This window comes from Emydura macquarii, unplaced genomic scaffold (genome assembly GCF_026122565.2).
Source record: "Emydura macquarii macquarii isolate MOO-44397 ecotype Brisbane River unplaced genomic scaffold, CSIRO-AGI_Emac_v2 contig_1477, whole genome shotgun sequence".
In the NCBI taxonomy this organism is placed as follows: Eukaryota; Metazoa; Chordata; order Testudines; family Chelidae; genus Emydura; species Emydura macquarii.
Window position 1 is genome coordinate 5,788,852 of NW_027131614.1, and position 23,341 is coordinate 5,812,192.

General features: G+C 42.3%; 1 protein-coding gene across 1 annotated transcript in view; it reads right to left on the reverse strand.

Moving 5' to 3' along the window:
- The window catches only part of ZC2HC1A (zinc finger C2HC-type containing 1A), a 51,770-nt gene extending 36,568 nt beyond the window's left edge, over window positions 1–15,202 (reverse strand). Inside the window, exon 1 of the mRNA XM_067553581.1 lies at window positions 15,135–15,202. Coding sequence (XP_067409682.1) covers window positions 15,135–15,156 — 22 coding nt within the window. The 5' untranslated portion in view covers window positions 15,157–15,202. The remainder of the gene's footprint in view (window positions 1–15,134) is intronic.
- Between the last annotated feature and the right edge of the window lie 8,139 nt (window positions 15,203–23,341).

Below are 23,341 nucleotides of genomic sequence, written 5' to 3' on the forward strand. Positions count from 1 at the left end.
GCACAGGCAGGCAACATAGGAACTCGGTTTGAAGCTGCTCTCATGGAGAAGATGCATACTAGCATCCTTGTTAACTCTCAGGAGTGAGATATCTGCTTCTCTGGCCCCTGCCTGTGGCACAATTTGAAATTTTTTTTCCTCTATACCTGCATTTATGCCCCAAACATCCACCCAGAACCACGACCTAGTTGCATGATCCACCACCACCTTCGGCCAAACTCACCATTCCTAGGCTGATCAGAGAGATGTGCTCTGCCTAGGCGATAGTGAGAAAGAGGTGTGTTTAACAGTAATGCATCTATAGTGTTATGTCACGCACAATAATGTTTCTGTGCATTGTTTCTTGTGCTTCCATAGATGTGACCTTCGCTGCTAAAACCTGTACACCAGCGGACCACCTATGGATGATAAGGAAGTGACCCTGGAGAAGCAAGGAAGAGCTGTTCCAGGAACTCCTCTAGTCCTGAGGCAGCCAAAAGAGAAAAAAGGGAGTGGAGACAATCACTGTCCAAAAGCCAGAAGATGAAGAGACAGGAAAGGAAGTAGAACTAGGAGCATGTCATGGCAGGTCATAAGCAAATGAGTAAGGCCATGGAGGAGCAGATGGAGTGTCATTGCAGCCACAGTTCATGTATGCTTGCCCCCCACAGCCACAACAGAACTGCTTTCACTGCATTCCCCAACCTCCCCTCCCCCCCACATTCCTACCAAATTCCCAGTCAGTCTTGCAACCCCTTACTACACTTCGCCCCTTGAGACAGCTACGAGAATGACAGCTGGACTTACACTCAGCTGTCAGCTCATACTGGCCCCCACTCTTTCTCCCCTCCAGCCCTGTGTTTGTTGTGTTAACCGTTTTGCGTGTAATAAAAGCAAGTTCTGAGAACAATAAGCACTCTTTATTTCTGTGTTGCAAATGGTACTTTCACCTGCCACTGAAACACAGCTCAAGCTGGATGGCAGTGGAGAATGGCACAGCGCTGTTCACCAAAACACCTTAAGAGATCTCATTCTAAAAATGGGCCCTCAATACCTCCCTGATCCATATGGTCCCCCGTTGTGCCTCTCTAATATCCCTAGCATCTGGCTGTTCATATGCCGATGCAAAGCAATTCACCTTTGCGATCGACCCAGGGGGAAACTTTTTGCCCTTAACTTCACATAAATTATGGAGCACACAGCAGGCGGTTATAACCATGAGGATATTGTCCTCATTTAGGTCCAACCAGCCATAAAGGCACCTCCAACGCACTTTTAAACTACCAAACGCACATTCAACAGTCATTCGGCACCTGCTCAGACTGTAATTGAAGCACTCCTTGCTGCTATCCAGGTTGTCCATGTAAGGCTTCATAAGCCATGGCTGGGTAGGCTGGGTCTCCCAGGATCACTATGGGCATTTCAACATCTCCCACTAGGATCTTTTGGTCTGGAAATAAAGTCCCTGCTTGTAGCTTCCTGTATAGGCCAGTGTTGCTGAAGATATGAGCGTCATGCACCTTCCTTGACCAACCCACATGGATGTCAGTGAAACGCCCATGGTGATCACAAGTGCCTGCAGTACCACAGAGAACTACCCCTTTCTACTGATGTACTCCGTCACGAGATGGTCCAGGGTCAAATCTGGGATATGCATGCCACAGTTATGGAATTCCATCACCATGAAGCCATCCACTATTTCACAGTCCTTCGCAGCAGAATGCAATTAATGGCCCTGCACGCTTGTGATAACGCAGTTCCAATGGTAAACTTGCCGACTCAAACTGATTTCCACATGACGATCACCACACACTTCTCCACTGAGAGGGCAGCTCTCATTCTGGTGTCTTTGTGCCACAGGGCAGGGGTGAACTCCTCACAGAGTTCAATGAAGGTGGCTTTGCATATTTGAAAGTTCTGCAGCCACTGCTCGGCACCCCAGACCTACATAACAATGTGATCCCACCACTGAGTGCTTCTCTCACGTGCCCAAAAGCAGCGGTTCACTGGGTGCAGGTGTTCCATGAATTTTTCTTTGCATGTCACTCAGCAGGTCAGGCACCTCGGATTCCTGTTCCGATTCAGAGCTCATGATATACTGCGCGACCAGCCATGATGTGTTCAGAAAACTGACGCAAGAGTGGAGAGCAGTGCAGGATCCATCCTTTCAGACACAGGTGGTGGGCATGCAGGAAACGGGGGTTGTTGAAAAATGGTGCCAAACGCAGCCAGGAACGCAATGAACAACAGGACGCAAATCAATGCATCATGAGACATTGAACCAGTATCCATGCTGCACCATGCTCCTTTCCCCCCCCCTTCCCACAATTCCTAGCTGCAAAAGGTGACAAGTTGCACAGTGGAATACCTGCCCATAGTGCACTGTTCTCACTATTGATGCTACAGCACCAAGTGTGGATGCATTTTGGTGACAAAATGAGTGCTGTGTGGATGGGCGCAATTACAGCGTTTTTTGATCACTGATAAAACTATGTTAAGCAATATAACTGCTTAAATAAATTTCAGACACTCAAAATACCTTTGAGCTCTCCCTATTCTTAGTCATGCTCTCTGCAAGTTTTCTTCTGATTCATTCTCTCAATTGTTACCTTTACAAAACTGTTTATATTTCTGTTGTGGAAACATGAAGTTTGTCACAAAGACAGTTTGAGCATGTAGCTGAAAGCTAAGAAGCAGTTAGGAATGCACTGACCGATAAGCATGGTCAACAAGGCATGGGCAAAAGTTTTCTCTGAAGCTAAATGAGATAAGTAAACTGCCCGACTGTCTCTTTCTTTTAACTGAAGTTGTATTTTTCCATTTTAACAATAAGCTATGCGCATGCCTTCCTTTATAACCAAATATGGAAAGTTCCTTGTATACGTGACACTGTTTGTGCAAACTCACTCTTTTTATGCATGCTTAATGCATTTTGCTGAACAACAATGACTTGGTAATAAGGCTATATAAAAACCCTCACATGACACAGATCAGAGGCGCAGTTCAGCTAAAGCTGTTGCCCCAGGTAATTACCTTGTTAATAAAGGTATTTTCCTTGCCCACCCAAACAGAAGTGAAGACTGTGTTTTCTTCAACACTATCTGAGATGTATATTTTTCTGTGTAACTTAAAATATATTGCAGTTCGTGTATGACATGCTATACCTCAAAGTAGCACCCTGTAACCCACATATTCATCATCAGTATATGGTTGTGATATTTCACATACGGCATGCCTTGCAAGATAGGATATGGAAGGTCATGATCTATTGAAACTCATAGTTCTTTCAAAATACATATGTCATTAGAGTGTATGAAGTTGAGATTTTGCTATATGGTTGTTATTGAAATATGTTGTCAGTTTGGGAGTTGCCCACTGCTAGTTCTCCAGTGATAAAGGAGGTAACCAACACCCAGACAGGCATTAAACTACCATTCATCAGCAGGGGAATGGTAAACAAGAGGTCTACAATTCAATAAGAGACAGTTGCACAAGCCGCACAATAGAGACTGTTCAAATCTGTGACTTAGCAAGAACCAACAGGACATGCCTGGATCAGTTTCTTTCCGGTGACATGGACTAAGAGTATAAAATAAGGGATAGTGGCATCTTGAGGCCATCTCTCTCCTCCCCCACCTGTGCTGAAGGCAACAAGAATGCTGGAAAGATAAAGACGAACTGAGGTAACTGGTCCCAGGCAGAGAAAGAAAGTCAGTCTGTGTATTGAGAACTGCAACCCACCTGCAACATCCAGTGGGGTGAGAAAAACTGCTTAATTCAACTCTGGCTTAGTCTAAAAGTTCAGGATTTAGACTGTGTGTTTAATTTTTATTTTCTTTGGTAACTATGCCTTTATGCCTACCACTTATCACACAAAAGATCAATGAGGTTATAGCAAAGCAATTCTGACAGTATTCAGATTTCCTTTCGGACTAGCTTGAGGTTTGGGAATGGTACGGAGCCCCTAATAGTCTCCTTGGTTAACCTCCTAGGGTTGAATAAAGATCCAGCACCCATGCAGGTTTGTTTGTTTTTTAAAAGATCTATATTCTCTAAGCTTTCATTAATACGACTGACCACCAGCTGTTAACACATCTGCAACGTGTAGCAGGAAATGGAATCATAGTTGAATGACTTGATATACTTCTCTCCAAGAAATGATCTACCTGGAGTACTCTTGTGCAGAGAATCAGTGTTGCATCCTTACCTATCTTGTTCAAGATATATTCAAGGACACCGGAAAGATCTAGCAAGATGATTTGGTTGAAGTGGCACCACTATGCGTATGCCACACTGCTCTAAATCTTCATTTCACTGAAGCCAGACTGTAGTCACCTGGTTTTCCCAGTCTGGCAGAGATTGGGTCTTGAAAAAGAGCAAGCTAGCTGAGCTCAATCTTGATAAGATGTTGGCTGGCTGCATAAAACAAATCAGAGGTGGTTGTTGAGCGGCTATATTACCATTGGTTAATAAAAGTTCACACTCCAGGAGATCTTCAAAGTCACAAATGGTACTTACATTCCTATCAGTTGTGTTTGGAGAATCCTCTCCAAGTTTTCAGCTGCCTCCAACTACAGCAACAATAAACAGAAGTGCTTTCTCCCCCATCTGCATATGACTAAGAGGTTACAGGCATTCCTTTGGATGTGGCTCTAGCCAGTTATCCATACTTTTCTGTCCTTGATATTGGATTACTGCAATACCTTCTTTGTGGAGCTCTCCAAATCTTCAGAATTTGGCTGTATGCTTACTTACCGGCATTTCTCACATGGAGTTTAGGATGCCTGTACTCTGACTTCCAATGTACTTTGAATTAGTTTAGACCTCATTACGTATTACAGCTAGTTATAACTTGGAGACCACCTTTCTTCTCATGCACTAATACAGCAGCTGAGATAAGTTGGTACTCTTGACTTGACAGTTCCTAGATTTATCCTTCATGGTGCAGGACATTCACAGAAAATGACCTGCCTTGCTTCTAGAATGTGTTATATCTTCAATTTGCCATAGGATGCTTACTAAAAGGGCACAATGCCAGCCCTGTTTGCCCATGGTTTTATTGATGAGGTAGACTGAATGGTTGGATCTGATATTTGTGAGGAGGGAGTCTTTGGTGTCACTCAATTTTTATCAATTGAAACTGTATTACAAGTTCTCTCTCTTTAAAGTCTATATAAACCGAAAAAATACAAGTACTGTATTTATTAATAGCAGTTTGACATTCCTGTCAAATGCCATTGGTTGCACTTTAAAATGTATCTGTCCGCTGACGCAACAAAATCTTGGTCACTCCAGAGTCATGGCAATCAAAACTGTTGACCTTCACCCCGTTCAAACTTGCAGAAACTTTCTAGCACAAACTTTTCTTTTTATATGGTGTAGATGCAACAGATTATCTTTATGAATTAGAGTTAATCTGTCCATAACTGAAAAGGGATTCATAAACGTTTAAGGGATGACAAAAGTGTGTTCCTGTACAATTTCAAATTTCACTGCTTCCTAACAAAATTTTTCCAAAACAATTTGCATTTTTCTTTTCTATTACTAGATTTCCATCTACTTGAGTTGTGGGGGAAATAATCTCAGTGCTTATGCACTTCACATTGTTTTGCCTTGGAAAGATCTTGTGATATTGATTCTGGCTACAGTCCCGTGAGTGCCACTGTTTCCATTATATTTCCACTGATCAGTGCTGTCTCAGATGCCATTTTTTACTTATGTTTTTACTACATTATTTAACAGAAGCAGAGACTGACAAATAGCACAAACAATGGTTATATAAAAATGACAATGTGATCAAATGTAAAATATGCTGTCTGGGCAACATTTCTTGGGAAGGCATATTTAAACATGTTTAAAAGATTAGGAAGACTAAAATGAGAGATGAATCAAGTGAGCAAACAACAGGACAGATAGGAAAAGAAGGAAAGGACACTAAAGGTGGCTAATAAACTGGGCTGTCAGTTTTGCATATTTTCCATTTGCACAGACATATGCTGTCTATGCTCACATTTGCAAAATATGACCAAATAAGAGGGAGAAGGGTGTATACAAAATGCTTTGTATACTACAACTAACAATAAACTTGTTAAAGTTTGTTTGTTAGTTAGTTACAATTAAGCTGCTGCTAGAAATTTTAAATGTATAGTTCATTTAATCAAGGCCATCATTCTAGTATAGATAAACTGTTCACTAGATTGAGCATTTTTGCCTCTAACTTCTGAGGCAAAGAGCCTTCATGTTTCAAACACAGTAATAAGTTCTCTCTCTCTCTCTCTCTCAATACCCATCCTCTCACATACTTCTAGTTAGGGGCCAGTTCTTTTGAATTTAGTATGCAGTTAGCAAACAAAATTTACATTTAGTGGCAGGATATACTTTATCCACCCAAAATTTAAGAGAAGGGAATTAAAAAGAGGAAAGACTTGTTCATTCCTTTCCACCTTCATATTGCGGACACTATTGATAATGCACTCCAATATACTGTAAGGCTTTCCTTTCCATCTCCAACAGATACCAAAAAGGAACATGTAACTCAGCTTCATATATTTCACATTCTAGTGCAAAACCTTAACATTAATCTCATATGCTTTTAAGTTAATTGTATCCACAAATCTACACATCTGATTGTCAGACACTCCATTCACTGAGAAAGGGAAACAGGATGATGCCTGCAAGCACACTCCCTTGTGGAACAATGTGGCCTTGCAGGGCTGCTGCCCTCTTTTCTCCCTCTTGTAGTTTTACAATGATTTACTCAGAACTGAGAACAAGATGCCTCCTTTGTTGGGTCTCATTTACTGACTCCTTTTACAGAACACAAGAAAACCCCTCCTTCATTAGCTTCTCGAGTCCAACCCTTCTTCTGGCTGTATGCCAACAAGCATCCTCTCCCAAGTTCAGGAGTCCTCAATTCTCCTCCTGGAGCTGGGTGATGCTTCAGACCACCTATAGTCCTCAATCAGCTTCTCCTCCTTTACTCACTTATTTATACTTACTATCAGCCTGGAGGGATTAACAGGCTGTGGTCTGAGGCCTTTTTGTAGTAGGGAGCAGCAGCAGTCCTTTTCTTTTTAAAGTAAGAAACAGCAGCAGCCATTAGCTAAAAGTGGGGAGTTACATCCCATCTAAACTGTAGAAAACAATAGAATATTTGGTTGTTAAAAAAAGCTATCCAGCCCTAAGGCAATGTAATGCTAACAGCAACCAGAACAATAGATAGACGTTAAACATGTTTAAAGAAAATCTTTGCAAGATAACATTCTGCCTGGCAGCAACTGGGAAATCTATAATTCCCTTTTGTTTCACCTTCAATTGTTTCTGACTGTTGCGTAACTGATTTTACAATATTTGAATTGACTCTTGTATGTAAGGGGTGATGTGCTAGGATTGCTTAAAGAATTGTTTCATAATGTGCTAGGATAGGTTAAAATATTGTTTTGTAATACTTTAGTTAAAAATGATGATAGGTCCTGCTTATCTGTATTGTGACAGGGCCAGACCGCAGGGCTATGAAAGGGTACTGGAAGGCATGTATATTAGCCCCAGGCTCCAGAAAGCTCTCTTCCCTGGGTAACCCAGCTGGGGCTAATTGAAGACAGTTGGGCCAATTAGGCCACCTGGAGCCTATCAAAGAAGCTGCCCCAGCAGTTAAAAGCCTCCATTTCAGGCAGGCCAAGGAGGCTGAAAGGGAGTTAACAGCCAGAGGAGAGGAGAGGAGAGCCGGCAGAGCCAAGTGAGCAACTCACCGAGGAGTGAAGCGGAGCGGAGAGGAGCTGCCCTGCCCTGCTGCCACTGTAGCTGCAGGGCTTGGGACTATCATCCACGGCCGCTACCATACTGAGACAGAGAGGCTCCAGCCGGGGAAGACACCACAACCCTTCACGCTGGTACGAGGGAGCAGTCTACAGGCTGGGGGGGGGGCCATGGACAGGCGACCCAGGGAAGGTAGTAGGTCTCCAGGACTAAGCAGGGCGAGACTACTCCTTGCAGGGTCCCTGGGTCGGGGGCCTGGGGAAGAGGGCGGGACCGGGTCCCCCCCTGCACTCCCCTCCCCGCCGCACCACTGGCATAGCCACTGAAGCACAGGATCCACAGGGCGGGACAGGCGCACCCCGCCACAGTATGTTAACCAAAGTTTAACTATATAAACTGGGGTCCAAAAGGAAGCTCTTTGGAATCTAATTTCGGGACAGAGCCCAAGATCAAAGCTGCCAGAAATCGATAACCTGCATGATCATACTTTGCAGAAGCTGGAGCCCTGGACGATCAAATCCTGACTGGCCACTGGGAGAAGCTCATCTGCCTTATCAGGAGCAGTGAGCATTGTATGCTTAGCAAATGTATTGCTGATTAATTGTTAATAAATACAAGTTAAGGTTATTACTGTGTAAAGGCTCTTTCACTAGGAAAAGATCCTGCCAACCAGTTCAGGGACATTGAACCCCAGGTCCAGGGATGGTAGGGGGTGAGAGCCCTAAATTGTGCAGGTAACAGAGCCACAGTCATCCTTCCATTGCTAAAGTCATAAGGTGCTCCCCTAAGAGCACATCCTTCTAAATGAGCTCACAGGGCATTTTATCAGGCCCAGGTGCTTGTTACTCAATTAACTACCTAGATGGAGTTGTTCCCTATAAAAATGGGTAGCTTGGGCCCTGACTCCCCTTAAACAGGCCAGCTACCCAGTGACAGGAAGGAATTATGCCACCTTAACACTGCTGAAGTCACTTAAGGTTTTGTCTCAGAGTGCAAAGTTTGATGAAATTGGGATATTTATTGTACTTATTACCAAAAAAACCAAACTCTCCATGTTTAAAAGTGGCAATGTAACCTGTCAGTTGGAGGGAACCTTTGTCATCACTCTCTTCCAAAAACATTCTGTAGCTTCTCACATGGCCCTTTTGAAATTGAATACAGATAAGTGGCTGCAGCACAGAGTGCATGTGCCTATTGTGCTTCCCCTTCCCCGAAGCCCACGCTCATTGCAACCCTGACAGTATGAAGCATAACAAACATACCAATGTTGGACACCACTGCAACAGCCACCATCTTGGCCAACACCAGGGATTGAACCAATTGATCACCAGCGTTAGACACATGAGTCTTAAGAGGTTGTACTGATAAGCCAGGAACTCAAGATGAGAGTTGTCACAGACACATCTTCTGTGCATTGGGCATACAAGAGGATGGCTAACATACAACTGACCATTGGGTTACACAAGCAAAAGACGTGCCAGATTTCTGATATGTGAAATGTGTATTTTGTTGATTCCCACAAAATTTACAGGTCATAGCTTTTCAGTACAGAATCTGTTTTAAAGAAGTATTTTCAGTGTGTGAATCACATGCAGATGTACCAACCCCTCACTCTCCTCCTCCTGCTCCACAAATCAGCAGCAGGTTTGAGAACCCTTTACCACTTCAGCTTCAGGATTAATTAATTGCTAGTCCCTTTCTAAACCAGCCACTGGAGAACTTCACATATTTTGCCAGTGTGTTACACAAGCTATTTATTACACAGTATAATAATATCAGTGATAAGTGTTTTATATTTATCATCCTTTTGCAAGAAAAGTGAGAAAAATCTATAAAAAAATTGCAAAAGCTGGTGATTTTAAACTCTTATTTTTTTCCTCTGGATCAATTCATTTTTCATCAACCATGAAAAATTCAAATAGTGCTCTATTTGCTACTTCAATGAAATTTTTACAAAATAAAGATTTAAAACTCTTGTTAAAACTAAACTTCATAACTCTATCAACTACTGTACTTTATAAGAGCCTCCAGATATTTCCCTCTCACTAAAAGTACAAAATCAGCTTTAAAAACAAAACACACCATATTTCTATCTGAAAATATTTTACCTACTATTTGCTGCAAACACCCAAGATTACTATGAACCAGAGACTAAATAAAAATTGTCTGTTTTAAAAACTTTGTGCATTTTACAGCATTTTGTGAGTTTAGCTGTTTCTCTTGTACAGACAGCTTCTCATATTTGTGTGGGTCTTTCATACAGTAATGGGAGAAGGAAAAGATTTTAAAAAAGGAAAATGTGATTGAAAAACCACAGAAATTGAAAGAGGGTTCAGGGGCCAATGTCATATCTGAAAATACTTTTAACTCATGTTTTAAACATCACTAGATTTCAATTTGATAGTATCCCTTTAAACTGGCACAAAAATTCTTGAAATGCAAGCACGTAAGCAGTTATAAAACATTTTATGAAGTCCGTTATAAAATCTTTCTGCTCCCTAGCTGATATTGGGTCTTGCCAAACAACACTGCTCCCATCTCTGACTCCGAAGAAGTTTGGACCTACTTTTCAAAAGTGCGGAGTGTCAACAACTTCAGTTGAAGTTAATGATCTCTGAAAGTCAGGTTTTATGTAGTCTTTAAAAAGTAACTTTAAAAAAATGTATAAACAAACCAAATTTGTACTCAGGAAGATAGCTAATCAGCAAACATATTCCACAATAACTAACAAAAGCTGGGAAGTTTTAGATTAGCTTTTAAAAGACTATTATGTCAGATTTATCACTTCAAATAATATATTTGAGCCCTAATCCTCCTACAGCCAGCCTAAATTCCAAGACTGCTTTTCAGAACCAGTTCAGCAAGCAGTAAAGCAAAATGGAGCTAGGTGTCATTTCACAAGAAATTTGGAAGTGAGTTCCAAAAAAAATCTGAAGTCAGAGAAGATTTGTTTTGCAATTTCACTAGAAACATGTCCTGAGGGCTGTAATTACAATACAAGAAATATGATTAAACTCTTTGAATGTTACAAACATAGCTCCAAGATCCAATCAATATGGTCACATATTCTAAAATACTCTCCAACTTACCCAATCAGCCCTCGGCCCTCCTTATCAGAAAATTCTCTGCTCACTGATTGATTAAAAGCTAGTTTAAACAGGTGCATCTTACAGGTTACAATACTGAGCTTCAGAAGCCACAAGTTTCAAAGATGAGGGGACCTATGCCAAAATTTTGACCACTGTTTTACATTTAATCCAAGATGGCACCTCCAACACCAGTACATTGCAGCACTGGGTTCAGTAATGTCTTAGAAAAGAGAATGCTACCTAACAATACCAGTACTTTCTGTTCCACTCTTTTCTTTGGAGACTACCCTCTCATACAAATGTTGACTAGACTTGATCCTTAACTCATTACAGCCAATGTCATCGCAGCCTGAAGATGTACAGTTTAAACTGGCTCTGTCCTTTCCAGTAAATAAAAGCATTGTTTACCTATGTACCCTGCAACTGTGGGAACAAAAATGCAAGTAATTTTAGTATGTTTTGAAACAGACAAAACAAAGGAAGTATTTGCTTCTTAATGGACTGATTCACTTAAGTACAATGCACTATAATGACAAGTCAAGAAGTCACTGAATTTATTCTTCATAGTTCTGGGAACATTTGCCTTGAAGTAAAATTATTTGGGATAACAAAGTTTACAAAGCCAAGCAACTCAAATAAATGCTATACAGGTAGCCTTGGAAGAATTAACTTTTTATCAGTAAACATCAGTGTGAATTTCACTATATTCACACACAAACTGATGAAAAATATTTCTATGGATAACAATCGAAATTTCAGACAGGTAATGAAAGAAAAATGCTGCTCGAGAATTTAAGAGTTTACATTGTATATTTTGACACCTGATGTTCAAAATTTGTGTTTTAACAGTTCTAAAACTAACCCTTTGAATCTCAGTATCTACTCATTAAACATCCAGAGGGGTAGTAGCCATGTTAGTCTGTATACAGCAAAAACAACTTGAGTTCTGTAGCACTCTAAAGACTAACAAATTTAATTTCTGCAGGCATAAGCTTTCGTGGGCTTATGCCTGCAGAAATTAAATTTGTTAGTCTTTAAAGTACTATAGAACTCTTGTTTTTTCTCATTAAACAATTATTCTCATCCCGATCCCCATAATTTCTTGCAACTGTGAAAATTTAAATTGATAAAAACTTTTTAAAATGCTTTCAAATAAACAGATATCCATTAAAAAAAAATCAAATTCTGCCAAGCCTATATAGGGCTGGGCATTTGACTGGTCAAATAATGTTAAAAATGGTCAAATATTTTAAAGCATTAGCATAACAAAAAAGAGCAAAACTGTATAGTCTCCACTAGGCTTAGCCTTAGATATATACTTCTGCCAACTTACAAAAAATAAGTTACTTAACTGAGGATATGTCTACACTACAAGCACTACGGCAGCACAACTGCTGCACTGCAGCTATGCCGCTGTAGTGTAGAGACTAACTACAGCAACAGAAGGGGCTTTACCATCACTGTAGTAAATCCACCCCGAGAAGCCAGGTCAACAGAAGAATAATTCTTTCAACACAACTGTATCTTCTCCGGGGCTTAGGTTGGATTTGTATGGTCTGAGGCCTTGTTTTTTGGCTAAGCTTGGGCCTTTTTCTTGGGCTAAGCAGTAGCAGCCATATTAGGAGTAACAGCAGCCATAAGATAAGTAGGATGTAGTCACAACTTCATATTCCTGAAATTACATCAAGACAATGTAATATCGAGCTATTAAGAAGGTGCTACTGTCCTAAAGTATCTATCACCACCAGATGAAGAAACAAATCTTAAAAGGTGTAAAGAAAACTTTGTTTAATAGAATTCTGTCTCACAAGGAATCACTTTTCAATAGTTGTGGTTGTAAAATCTACACTTATCATTTTGTCTTTACAGTACTCACTTCTCTATTGTTTATCTGAATGATCTGTCTGGTTCTTTGTTTCATAATTAGGTATGAAATATTTAAATCAATTAAGGTGGTTGGGTATGATTGGTTAAAGAATTATTTTGCAGTATGTTAGGATTGGTCAAAGAATTATTTTGTAATATGAATAGTTAAGTTATAGCTAAGCAGGACTCAAGTTTCACTATATAAACTGAGGTCCAAAAGGAAGTTCTTTGGAACCTAACTCCAGGAAACAGCCCAAGAAGATCAGAGCTGCCAGACCTCAATACCCTGCCAACTGTATTTACAGAAGCTGAAGTTCCCAGATGATCTAATCCTGATTGGCCACCAGAAGTTTGTCTGCTTTATGGGGAGTGGTGAGTATTGTATGCATAACGTGTATTTTTAGTAATTGTTAATAAATAGAAAATAATAGTACTGTGTAAGGCTCCTTCACTTGTAAAAGATCCTGCAAACCCATAGAGAACTACGCCCAGAGCCCTATAAATTGGGAATGGGTGGGTACTTGAATTAACCAGGTTACGCCCAGAATCCTATGGCCTGGAAATGGGTGACCCTGAGTCCTAGAGTGTGAACTGGGTAAGGGAAGGTGCCTTTCCCCTGGAGCCCTAGGGATTAGGAAAGGATGAGGGTGCCTTAACTGGGTTATGCCTTCAGCCCTAGGGACTGGGGTAAAATTGGGGTGCCCTAGCATCTGGGTAACAGATTAAGTCTCTCAGAGGTGTGACTTTTTCACACCCCTCAGCAACATAGCTAGGTCAATCTAAATTTTATATATAGACCAGGCCTAAATTATTTTAACTCAGAAAAATGTGAAACATAATGAAATGGAAGTTCTAAAAATTGAATGAACGTAATCAGGATGGAATAAAAAAGGTAGGCCACTGCCTATGTCTTGCTGGAATATTTCACAATATTTGACTGTGGTCAATTAATAGACAGTCAACTGACTGACTTGCCAAGCCCAGCTATGAAGATAAAAACTGTTATACAGTAAAAATTATCTTAAATTGGGGAAGGCTAGCTTACCCATATCATTCTTAGCTTAAATATTCAATTGGTTATGATGACAAAGCAGAGTATGAAGGCTTTTTAAATGATCATTTATAAATATTTACACTTGAGGCAACAGTTCTGTTCATGTTATTTTTAGCAACATAAATAATTATAAACTTTTACAGCTGTCGGATACTCTGGCATTTGTTAAGTTATTTGCTACCTCTATTATTTGTGAAAAGTTTCAACCCCACAAAAATATTATTTGCAATTCAACCATACATGATAAAAAGATGCAAATATTCCACAAGTTATGGCTGGTCTACACTGACAGCAATGCACTGGTGCAGCTGTACCACTGTAGCACTTAGTGAGTGAAATGCTACCTATGCGGAGGAGAGAGGTTCTCTCATTGGCATAGGTACTTCATTTCCCTGAGGGGTGGTAGCTATAGCCCAGTCTACACTGGGGGTTAGGTTAGTATAACTATAGCTCAGGGGTATGGAAAATCCACACCCCTGAGCAATGTAGTTAGATTGACATCAGTTTGTAATGTAGACCAGGGCATAATCAACCATGTACAATATCAGAAACGCAGTCAACTGGGGCAATCCTGAAACAAGTGTTTAAAACCTGTAATACAATTCTAGCCCAATCCTCTGGTTAAAAAAGGCAGACAGACAAGGACCCAAACCAATGCTGTAGTCACCCCCAGGACATCAGCTGGCTGCAGCACATCAGCAAGGTGGAGCCTTATGTTGGAATGGGAGCTTGTGCTGCAGAGATAACCAGGGACTTGCTCCGCTTTTAAGATTTGAAAGGCCACGTACGTTTAAGCACAGCGAGACAAACCCGGGACGCGCTGCTCTGCAGCCAAGTTCCAACCCTGGCCCTACAAGGTCACTGCCGGGGAAGGAAGACAACGGGGGTGACCTGGCCATGCGGAGCAGTCGCAGCCCAGCTGCAAAACCCCACCCCGTGGAAGGAGACACCCCTGGAGGGTTTTCAGGCGCTCGAAGGCGGAGGAGACGGGGTTTTTGCGGTGCTTGCGGCCCCGCCGAGATCAAAGCGCGCCCCTGGGTGTCCGGCAGCGCCCAGCCGCAGGCGCTAGCAGCAGCAGCAGCAGCACCCCCGGCCCGCGGGCTCTGCTGACTCGGAGCGAGGAAGGGCCTGACAGGGAGTCCAGCTCTAAAGAAGAGCCCGCGGGCCGGACCTCGCCCCCGCGGCTCCCCCTGGGGCGCGGCGGTGCCCAGGGTTGAGGTCTGACGATCCCCCAGGCACCCCTGCTGCAATCCCACCCCCTTCCTAGCCCAGCCACGCCCAGACCCCGGACGCACACAATGGCCCGGCCCGCTCCCCTCTCGGAGGGTTTCCCTCTGCTGCCGCCCGGGGCTGCGGCGGGCCCGCGCGGGGCTCTGATTCCCCCGCCTCACCTTCGCCTTCCAACTCCTCCATGGCGGGCTCGGGCTCCTGGCCTGGCCTGGCCTGGCCTGCTCTGCTCTGCTCTCTCTGTCTGGCTGCGCTGCGCTGCGCTGCGCCTGCTGCTCCCCCGGCTGCCAGTGCCGCCGCCGCCGCCGCCGCTGCTGTAGCAACAACACACGGCCCCGCCCTACTCCGGCCGCTAACATCCCCCGCTCCCATTGGCTTCCCCGGACGCGCGCAGCGCCGGGGGGAGTCTGGCAGGGCTGGACGCTCCCCCTTCTGACATCGCTGCACGCGCCCCGGTCACCGCCCGCATCTTCTCCCCCCCTCCCGACTTCTGCCCCCCCCCCCACAGCTCTCCCCTGTACCCCACATTCCCTCCACTGCCCCAAGTGCCCTTGGCCCCCGCATCTCGAATTGCTCCCCAAATACCTGCACCTCCCTGCCACCACTCCCATCTCAATCTGCTGCTTCTCTTAATTGCTCCCCAAACACCAAGGCCTCCAGTCCCCCTCCATCTCCTAGCCCTTCCCAAATCCCAGTGCCTCCCAATTTCCTTAAACCCCCCTGGCCTCAGTCCTTCTGCATCTCTACTTTCCTCCAATACAACTGCAGCTTCTACATCTCTCAAAATACCTCTGCTGCCTCCCCAAGTTTCTGGCATCCAGTTTGTCCTGAAATCCAGTTTACCTTCTATTCCCCTGTATTACCGGACAAATCCCTGCACACCTTTTACTGTGCCCCCACTCTCGGTACCTTGCTAATCTTTTCCAAACCTCCCAAGTCTCTTCTGACTGCCAGATGTGGGCTGGATTACTTGATAATTGCCCTGTTCTGTTCACTGCCTTTGGCTGTGGTCGGAAGACAGGATATTGGGCTAGATGGACCATTGGTCTGACCCAGTATGGCCATTTTTATGTTATTCTGTTCTCCTGCATCAACTCTCCCTCTATGCTAAATCCCACTGTATGTCTTATCTCTCCATGTACCACTCCATCCCAAATCTCCTTACATCATTTTCCTCCCTCCTACTTCATACAACAAATCCCTCTGCAGAGGCAAGCTAAACCATTAACTCTGATTAACACTCTTGGAGCTGCTGAAAATCTAGGGAGAACATGGTGGGTGATAATAACCCACCTGAAGCTGCTGGAAGTTCATGTTACCACCAAATCCCCCTTTTCTGGACATATTTTTCTTTCCTCTCCTTTCTTTATTCATTTTAGCAATGTTTCTGTTAAATTTTCTGATATCAGAAAAGTACCTAATGACTAAGGTTAAGATTTTGTCACGGTTCTTTTTAGTAAAAGTCAATGAGAGGTGATGGGCAATAAATAAAAATTCACAGACACTGTGACCTCTCCCTGTCTTACTAAAAATAACTATCTATGATAAAATGAGACTGACTGGAGAGGTGGGGTGCGGATGGAATGAGGGCAGCGGGGCAGGGTCTTCTCCCCCCACTGCTTGCAGAGACAGGGAACTGGGGGCTAGGGCTGGGAGCTCTGGGTCTGTAGGCCCCCCACCGCCCTGTGGGGCCTGTGACTCAGGGCTGCAGGGGACTCCCACCACCTGGGACTGCTTGTAGCTGTTGGGGGCCCTGTGGCAGCTGGGAGCTCCAGAGTCCCTCCCGTCCCCCACAACAGCGGCTGGAACTCTTAATCTCCCCTGTTCCCCATGGCAGCATTCGGAAGCTCCGGAGTCCCCACACACACACTGCCCGCGGCGGTGGCTTGGAGCTGCGGAGGCCCCCTGCCACCTGCAGCAGATCAGGCCCCCACGCCCTCCATGGCAGCTCCGAGCTCAAAGTGCTGCCTGCAGTGGCTCCGAGGGCTCCCCACTGCCCACAGCGGTGGATCGGAGCTCCAGGGGGCCCCTACCAACAACGGCGGCTGGAATCTGCAGGTAGGGTGACCAGATGTCCCGATTTTATAGGGACAATACCAATATTCAGGGCTTTTTCTTATATGGGCACCTATTACTCCCCATCCCAATTTTTCACACTTGCTATCTGGTCACCATAGCTGCAGGGGCTGCCAGCAGCAGCTAGGAACCTCAGCTGCTCTTCGTGGCTGGGAGCTGCAGAGGCCATGGGCAGCAGCAGGGGGCTCCAGGGACCCCTGGTTCTGGATTTCCTTTTCTCCCCACCCATGGGGGCAGGGAACCACCGTGCTCTGTACTGGCTGACAACTCTTGCCCTGGCTCCCCTCCTCCCAGCTGAAGCAGAAAATGTCACGGAGGTCACAGGAAGTCATGGATTCAGTGACTTCCATGATCTCCAAATCTTATCCGTACTAATGACTGGTAATGAATTTCAGTGCATCTGTACAAGAAAATATAAGTACTGCTAACATAAGAATGGCCATACTTGGTCATTATCCTGTCTTCTGACATATGCGAGAGCCAGATGCTTCAGAGGGAATGAACAGAACAGGGACAATTATTGAGTGATCCATCCCCTGTCATCCACTCCCAGCTTCTGGTAGTCAGAGGCTTAAGGACACCCAGAGCATGGGGTTGTGTCCCTGACCATCTTAGCTAATAGCTGTTGATGGACCTATCCTCCATGTACTTATCTAATTCCAGTTAATGCTTTTGGTCTCGCAACATCCCCTGGCAGTGAGTTCCAACAGCTGACTGTATATTGTATGAAGAATCATAGGACTGGAAGGGACCTCGAGAGATCTACTAGTTCAGTCCCCTGATGTATTACCTAGACCATCCCTGACAGATGTTTGTCTAACCAGCTCTTAAAAAACTCTGTTGACAGAGATTCCACAACCTCCTAGGCAATTTGTTTCAGTCCTTAACTACCCTGACAGTTAGGAAGTTTTTCATAATGTCCAACCTAAAACTCCCTTGCTGCAATTTAAGACCATTGCTTCTTGTCTTATCCTCAGAGATTAACAAGAACAATTTTTCTCCCTCCTCCTTGTAACAACCTTTTATGTACTTGAAAACTGTTATCATGTCTCCCCTCAGTCTTCTCCAGATTAAACAAACCCATTTTTTCCCCCTCTTTCCTTATAGGTCACATTTTCTAGATCTTTAATCATTTTTGTTGCTCTCCTCTGGACTTTCTCCAGTTTGTCCACATCTTTCCTGAAATGTGGCACCCAAAACTGGACACAATACTTCAGTTGAGGCCTTATTAGCATGGAGCAGAGCGGAAAAATTACTTCTTGGGTTTTGCTTACAATACTCCTGCCAATAAATCCCAGAATAATGTTTGCTTTTTTTGCAACAGTGTTTCACTGTTAACTCATACTTAGCTTGTGATCCACTATGATCCCCAGATCCCTTTCCATAGTATTCCTTCCTATGCAGTCATTTCCCATTTTGATTGTGTGCAATTGATTGTTCCTTCCTAAGTGGAGTACTTTGCATTTATCCTTATTGAATTTCATCCTATTTACTTCAGACCCTTTCTCCAGTTTGTCCAGATCATTTTGAATCTTAATCCTATCCTCCAAAGAACTTGCAACCCTTCCCAACCTGGTATTGTCTACAAACTTTATATATCTATATATTATCTATGCTATTATCTGAATCATTATGAAGATATTGAACAGAACGACCCAGGACTGATCCCTGTAGGACCCCACTTGATATGCCCTTCCAGCTTGACTGTGAACTACTGATAACTACTCTCTGGGAATGGTTTTCCAACCAGTTATGCATGCCCCTTAGTTCCATCTAGGTTGTATTTCCCTAGTTTGTTTATGAAAAGGTCATGTGAGACAGTATCGAAAGCCTTACTAAAGTCAAGATATACTACATCTACCACTTCTCCCCATCCACAAGGCTTGTTACCCTGTCAAAGAAAACTATTAAGCTGTTTTGACATGGTTTGTTCTTAACAAATCCATGCTGATTGTTACTTATCACCTTATTATCTTCTAGGGTTTGCAAACTGATTGCTGAATTATTTGTTCCATTATCCTTCTGGGTATTGAAGTTAAACTGACTGGTCTGTAATTCCCCGGGTTGTCTTTATTCCCCTTTTTATAGATTTGCTCTATATTTGCCTTTTTCCAGTCCTCTAGAATCTCAACTGTCTTCCACGATTTTTTAAAGATAATCACTAATGGCTCAGCTATTTTCTCAGTCAGCTCCATAAATATTCTAGGATGTATTTCATCCAGCTTTGGTGACTTGAAGACATCTAGCTTGTTTAAGTAAGTTTGTAATTTGTTCTTTCCCTATTTTAGCTTCACATCCTACCTCCTTTTCAGTGGTGTTCACTATATTAAATCGCCACTAAACTTTTTGGTAAAAACAAACAAAAACGTCAGTTAGCACTTCTGCCATTTCCACATTTTCTGTTTTGTTTCTCCCCCCTCACTGAGTAATGGGAGCACCCTGTCTTTGATCTTCCTCTTGCTTCTAATGTATTTGTAGAATGTTTTCTTGTTGCCCTTTATGTCTCTAGCTAGTTTAATCTTGTTTTGTGTCCTGGCCTTTCTAATTTTATCCCTACATGCTTATGCTGTTTGTTTATATTCATTCTTTGTAACTGTACCTAGTTTCCGCTTTCTGTAGGACTCTTTTTTGAGTTTCATATTACTGAAGATCTGCTGGTTAAACCAGGATAGTTTCTTCCCATATTTCCTCTCTTTCCTATGCAATGGTATAGTTTGCTCTTTTGCCCTTAATTATGCTTCTTTGAAAAACTGCCAGTTCTTTTGAACTGTTTTTCCCCAAGTCTTGTTTCCTGTGGAATCTTACCCACCAGCTCCCTGAGTTTGCTAAATCTGCCTTCATGAAATCCATTATCTTTATTGTGGTGTTTTCTCTCCTACCATTCCTTAGAATCATGAATTCTATCATTTCATGATCACTTTCACCCAAACTGCCATCCACTTACAAATTCTCAACCAGTTCCTCCCTATTTGTCAGAATCAAATCTAGAACACCTCTTCCCATTATCTTTCTCCACCTTCTGAAATAAAAAATTGTCTCCAATACATTCCAGTAACTTGTTGGATAATCTGTGCCCTGCTGTGTTATTTTCCCAACAGATATCTGTGTAGCTGAAGTCTCCCAAGTCCCGTTCTTCGGATGATTTTGTTAGTTATTTAAAAAAGCCTCATCCACCTCTTTTTCCTGGTTAGATGGTCTGTAGTAGAAGTACTTCCTTATATTTGTTTTAAAGCTGCTGCCTATTAATTTTATTGGGAGACTCCTAGTTCTTGTGTTATGTGAAGGGATAAATGACACTTCCTTATTCACTTTCTCCACACCATTCATGATTTTATAGACCTCCATCATAGCTCTCCTTAGTTATCTCTTTTCTAAAATGAGCATTCCATACTTTTTAATCTTTCCACATATGGAAAGTGTTCCATACTGCTAATCATTTTTGTTAGTATACAGAATATAGATATTCAGGCCTGCCTGTAAAGGCCCATGTTTTTTAAGTATATCCTTATCATTTAGCTGGTTACAGGGGTATAAAATAAAGAATCAAAACCACAGGCTTTCTCTCACTGGGACAGTCTGAGGCCTTGTACTTTGGCTCAGATGCAGGAGTGGCGGCCATAAGCTGGGAAGTGTGCAGTCATACTCACATCCGAACATAACATCTAATACCAGGCTATTAAGACAGTGATCCAGTCTAACACCTCCAGATAAATAAAAGATCCTAGAATGTTTAAAGGACACTTGGTTTGATAGCATTCTATCTGGCAAAAGAATTATTTATCAACAGTTGTGGTTATAAAATCTACACTCCTTATTGTTTTGTCTTTATGGTACCCAATTCTCTATTATCTATTTGAATGATTTCTGTTTGATTGTTTCTGTCTGTTGCATAACTTAGTGTGATCAGTTAAGGTGGTGGGATATGATTGGTTAAAGAATTATGTTACAGTATGCTAGGCTTGATTAAAGAATCATCTTGTAATATTGTTAAAGAAATGATTGGTTAAGATACATTATAAAAACTGAGGTAAAACAGGAAGTAGGGGGGAAGATTCATTGGTGTAAAGGACTAGGAAGGGTTCCTAGTGGATGCTTGCTCTAAAAGATCCCAATATACCTGTTGTATTGCCTGCTGCTGGACTCTGGACTTCTGCTTCTGTCAGCGAACTAAGAACTGAAAGGACTAGGGAGGTCCTAACAATTTTTGTTGCTCTTCTCTGTAATTTTTCCAAATCTAATATATCTTTTTTGAGATGAGGCAACTAGAACTGTACACAGTATTCCAGATGATGGCATAACATGGATTATTATAGTGGTATAATGATATTTTATGTCTTATTTTATATCCCTTTCTTAATATTTCCTAACATTCTGTTAGCTTTTTTGACTGCTACTGTACATTGAGCAGATATTTTCCGAGAACTATCCACGATTCCTCCAAGATCTCTTAAGCAGTAATGGCTAAGATAGCTACCATCATTTTGTATGTGTAGTTGGGACTATGTTTTCCACTGTGCATTACTTTGTACTTATCAACATTGAATTTCATCTGCCATTTTGTAGCCTGATCACCCAGTTTGATAAGATCTCTTTTTAACTCTTTGCACTCAGTTTTGGACTTAACTATCTTGAGTAATACTATATATTTTCTCATATTTTTATAACACATTTGGGGGGTTAATTCCACATTTGGCTTTTGGGCAGCTTAAACCTATGGACATCTTAAACAATATGAAAAGCTGCAGTAAATGAAAATGTTCCCAGTTTGAAGGCAACCCAGTGCATCAGATAATTGAGATGTGGGAGAGGTACCAGCCCCATGGAGGCTTACATATACTAGTTCAAACCAGACATTCATTTCACCCAATCTGTTAATTTACTTGTTTTCTTTCCAATAATCCCTGCCTCTCTGGGAGAGAAGAAATGTCTCAGCTTCGCTGTTTCAAGGGCCTGTTATATTACCTTGGTAGAATAAAGCCTTTCAGACAGACTCCCCATCTTTTTATTGCCATCTCTCATGCTTCTAAGGGTCAAGCCAACTTCTCCCACAGCATATCAAAATGGATTATGTAGTGTATTCCAATCTGCTGCCAGAGGGCTGATAGCCCTTTTCCTTCAGGTCACTTGCTAATTCAGAATCCCAGATAACAAAGACTGAAAAAGTGGGGATGAAAAGCAAGTCATGAGATCCACAGAGACAACAAACATCTCAAAGAGTCACAGTTACTGTAAGGTAAGTAACTATTCTTTCTTCAAGTATGTGTCTGTGTGGATCTCAATTTAGGTGTCTGGTATATAAGATCACTCCACTAGAGTGCAAGCTGCATTCCCTACTTCATGAACATCCCTCTAAAGTTTGCAAGGTAGCTACACAGAATTATCCTCTTAATTTTGGAAAATAAAATGCCATTGATCTGACTGTAAAATCAGTTGCCAAATTTGATAAGGCAGTGTTACAACCACTATTTAGTTAGTGGCAGTCAGGACTTCGCAATCCCATCCTCCAAATGTGTCACTACGTACCAGATACTTAAATTGGGATCCACACAGACACGTACTTGAAGAAAGAATGGTTACTTACCTTACAGTAACTGTGGCTCTCTGAGACGTTTGTTGTCTCTGTGGATCTCATGACTTGCTTTTCATCCCCACTTTTTCAATCTTTGTTATCTGGGATTCTGAATTAGCAAGTGAACTGAAGGACACTTACTACTCTTCTCTTTATGCTATTGAGTAGAGAGGCACAAGGACATACATAGCACAAGCAGGACCCAACTGCTATTCAAAGATTCTGATCTTACACGTGCAGGGCACAGATACACTTAGAGTGTGATTAACACAGACAACCTTTCAAAGAACCATAGTTACTATATATAACCATTCTTTTTAAGGGACATGAATGTTTACCATTAACGTATTTGTAAACTCAAGAAAAAGATAGTATTTCCACCAAACAAATAAACTTCTCAACACAAAACAATTCTTATAATCTTGCTCACTCGTTTGTCTGCCAGGTCTTGATAAGACAATAGAAAATGACTGCCGTTAACAGAATGGCTCAGATCACAGGAACCATGTCAGTTCACTTGTTTTATATGGAGAAGATACCTTTGCTTCATTAGTAACTGTATAGTATCTTGTTTTAAAAGAAGCAATTAATGCATTGTATGTACATCACTTAAAATTCACAATCTCATTGGCACATTGTTTTCAGTAACGTTTCATTATACAACAGAAGATGAAGTAAAAATAATTAGAACTCAGCACACTCTCTCTGTAGATCTCAAAGTACTTT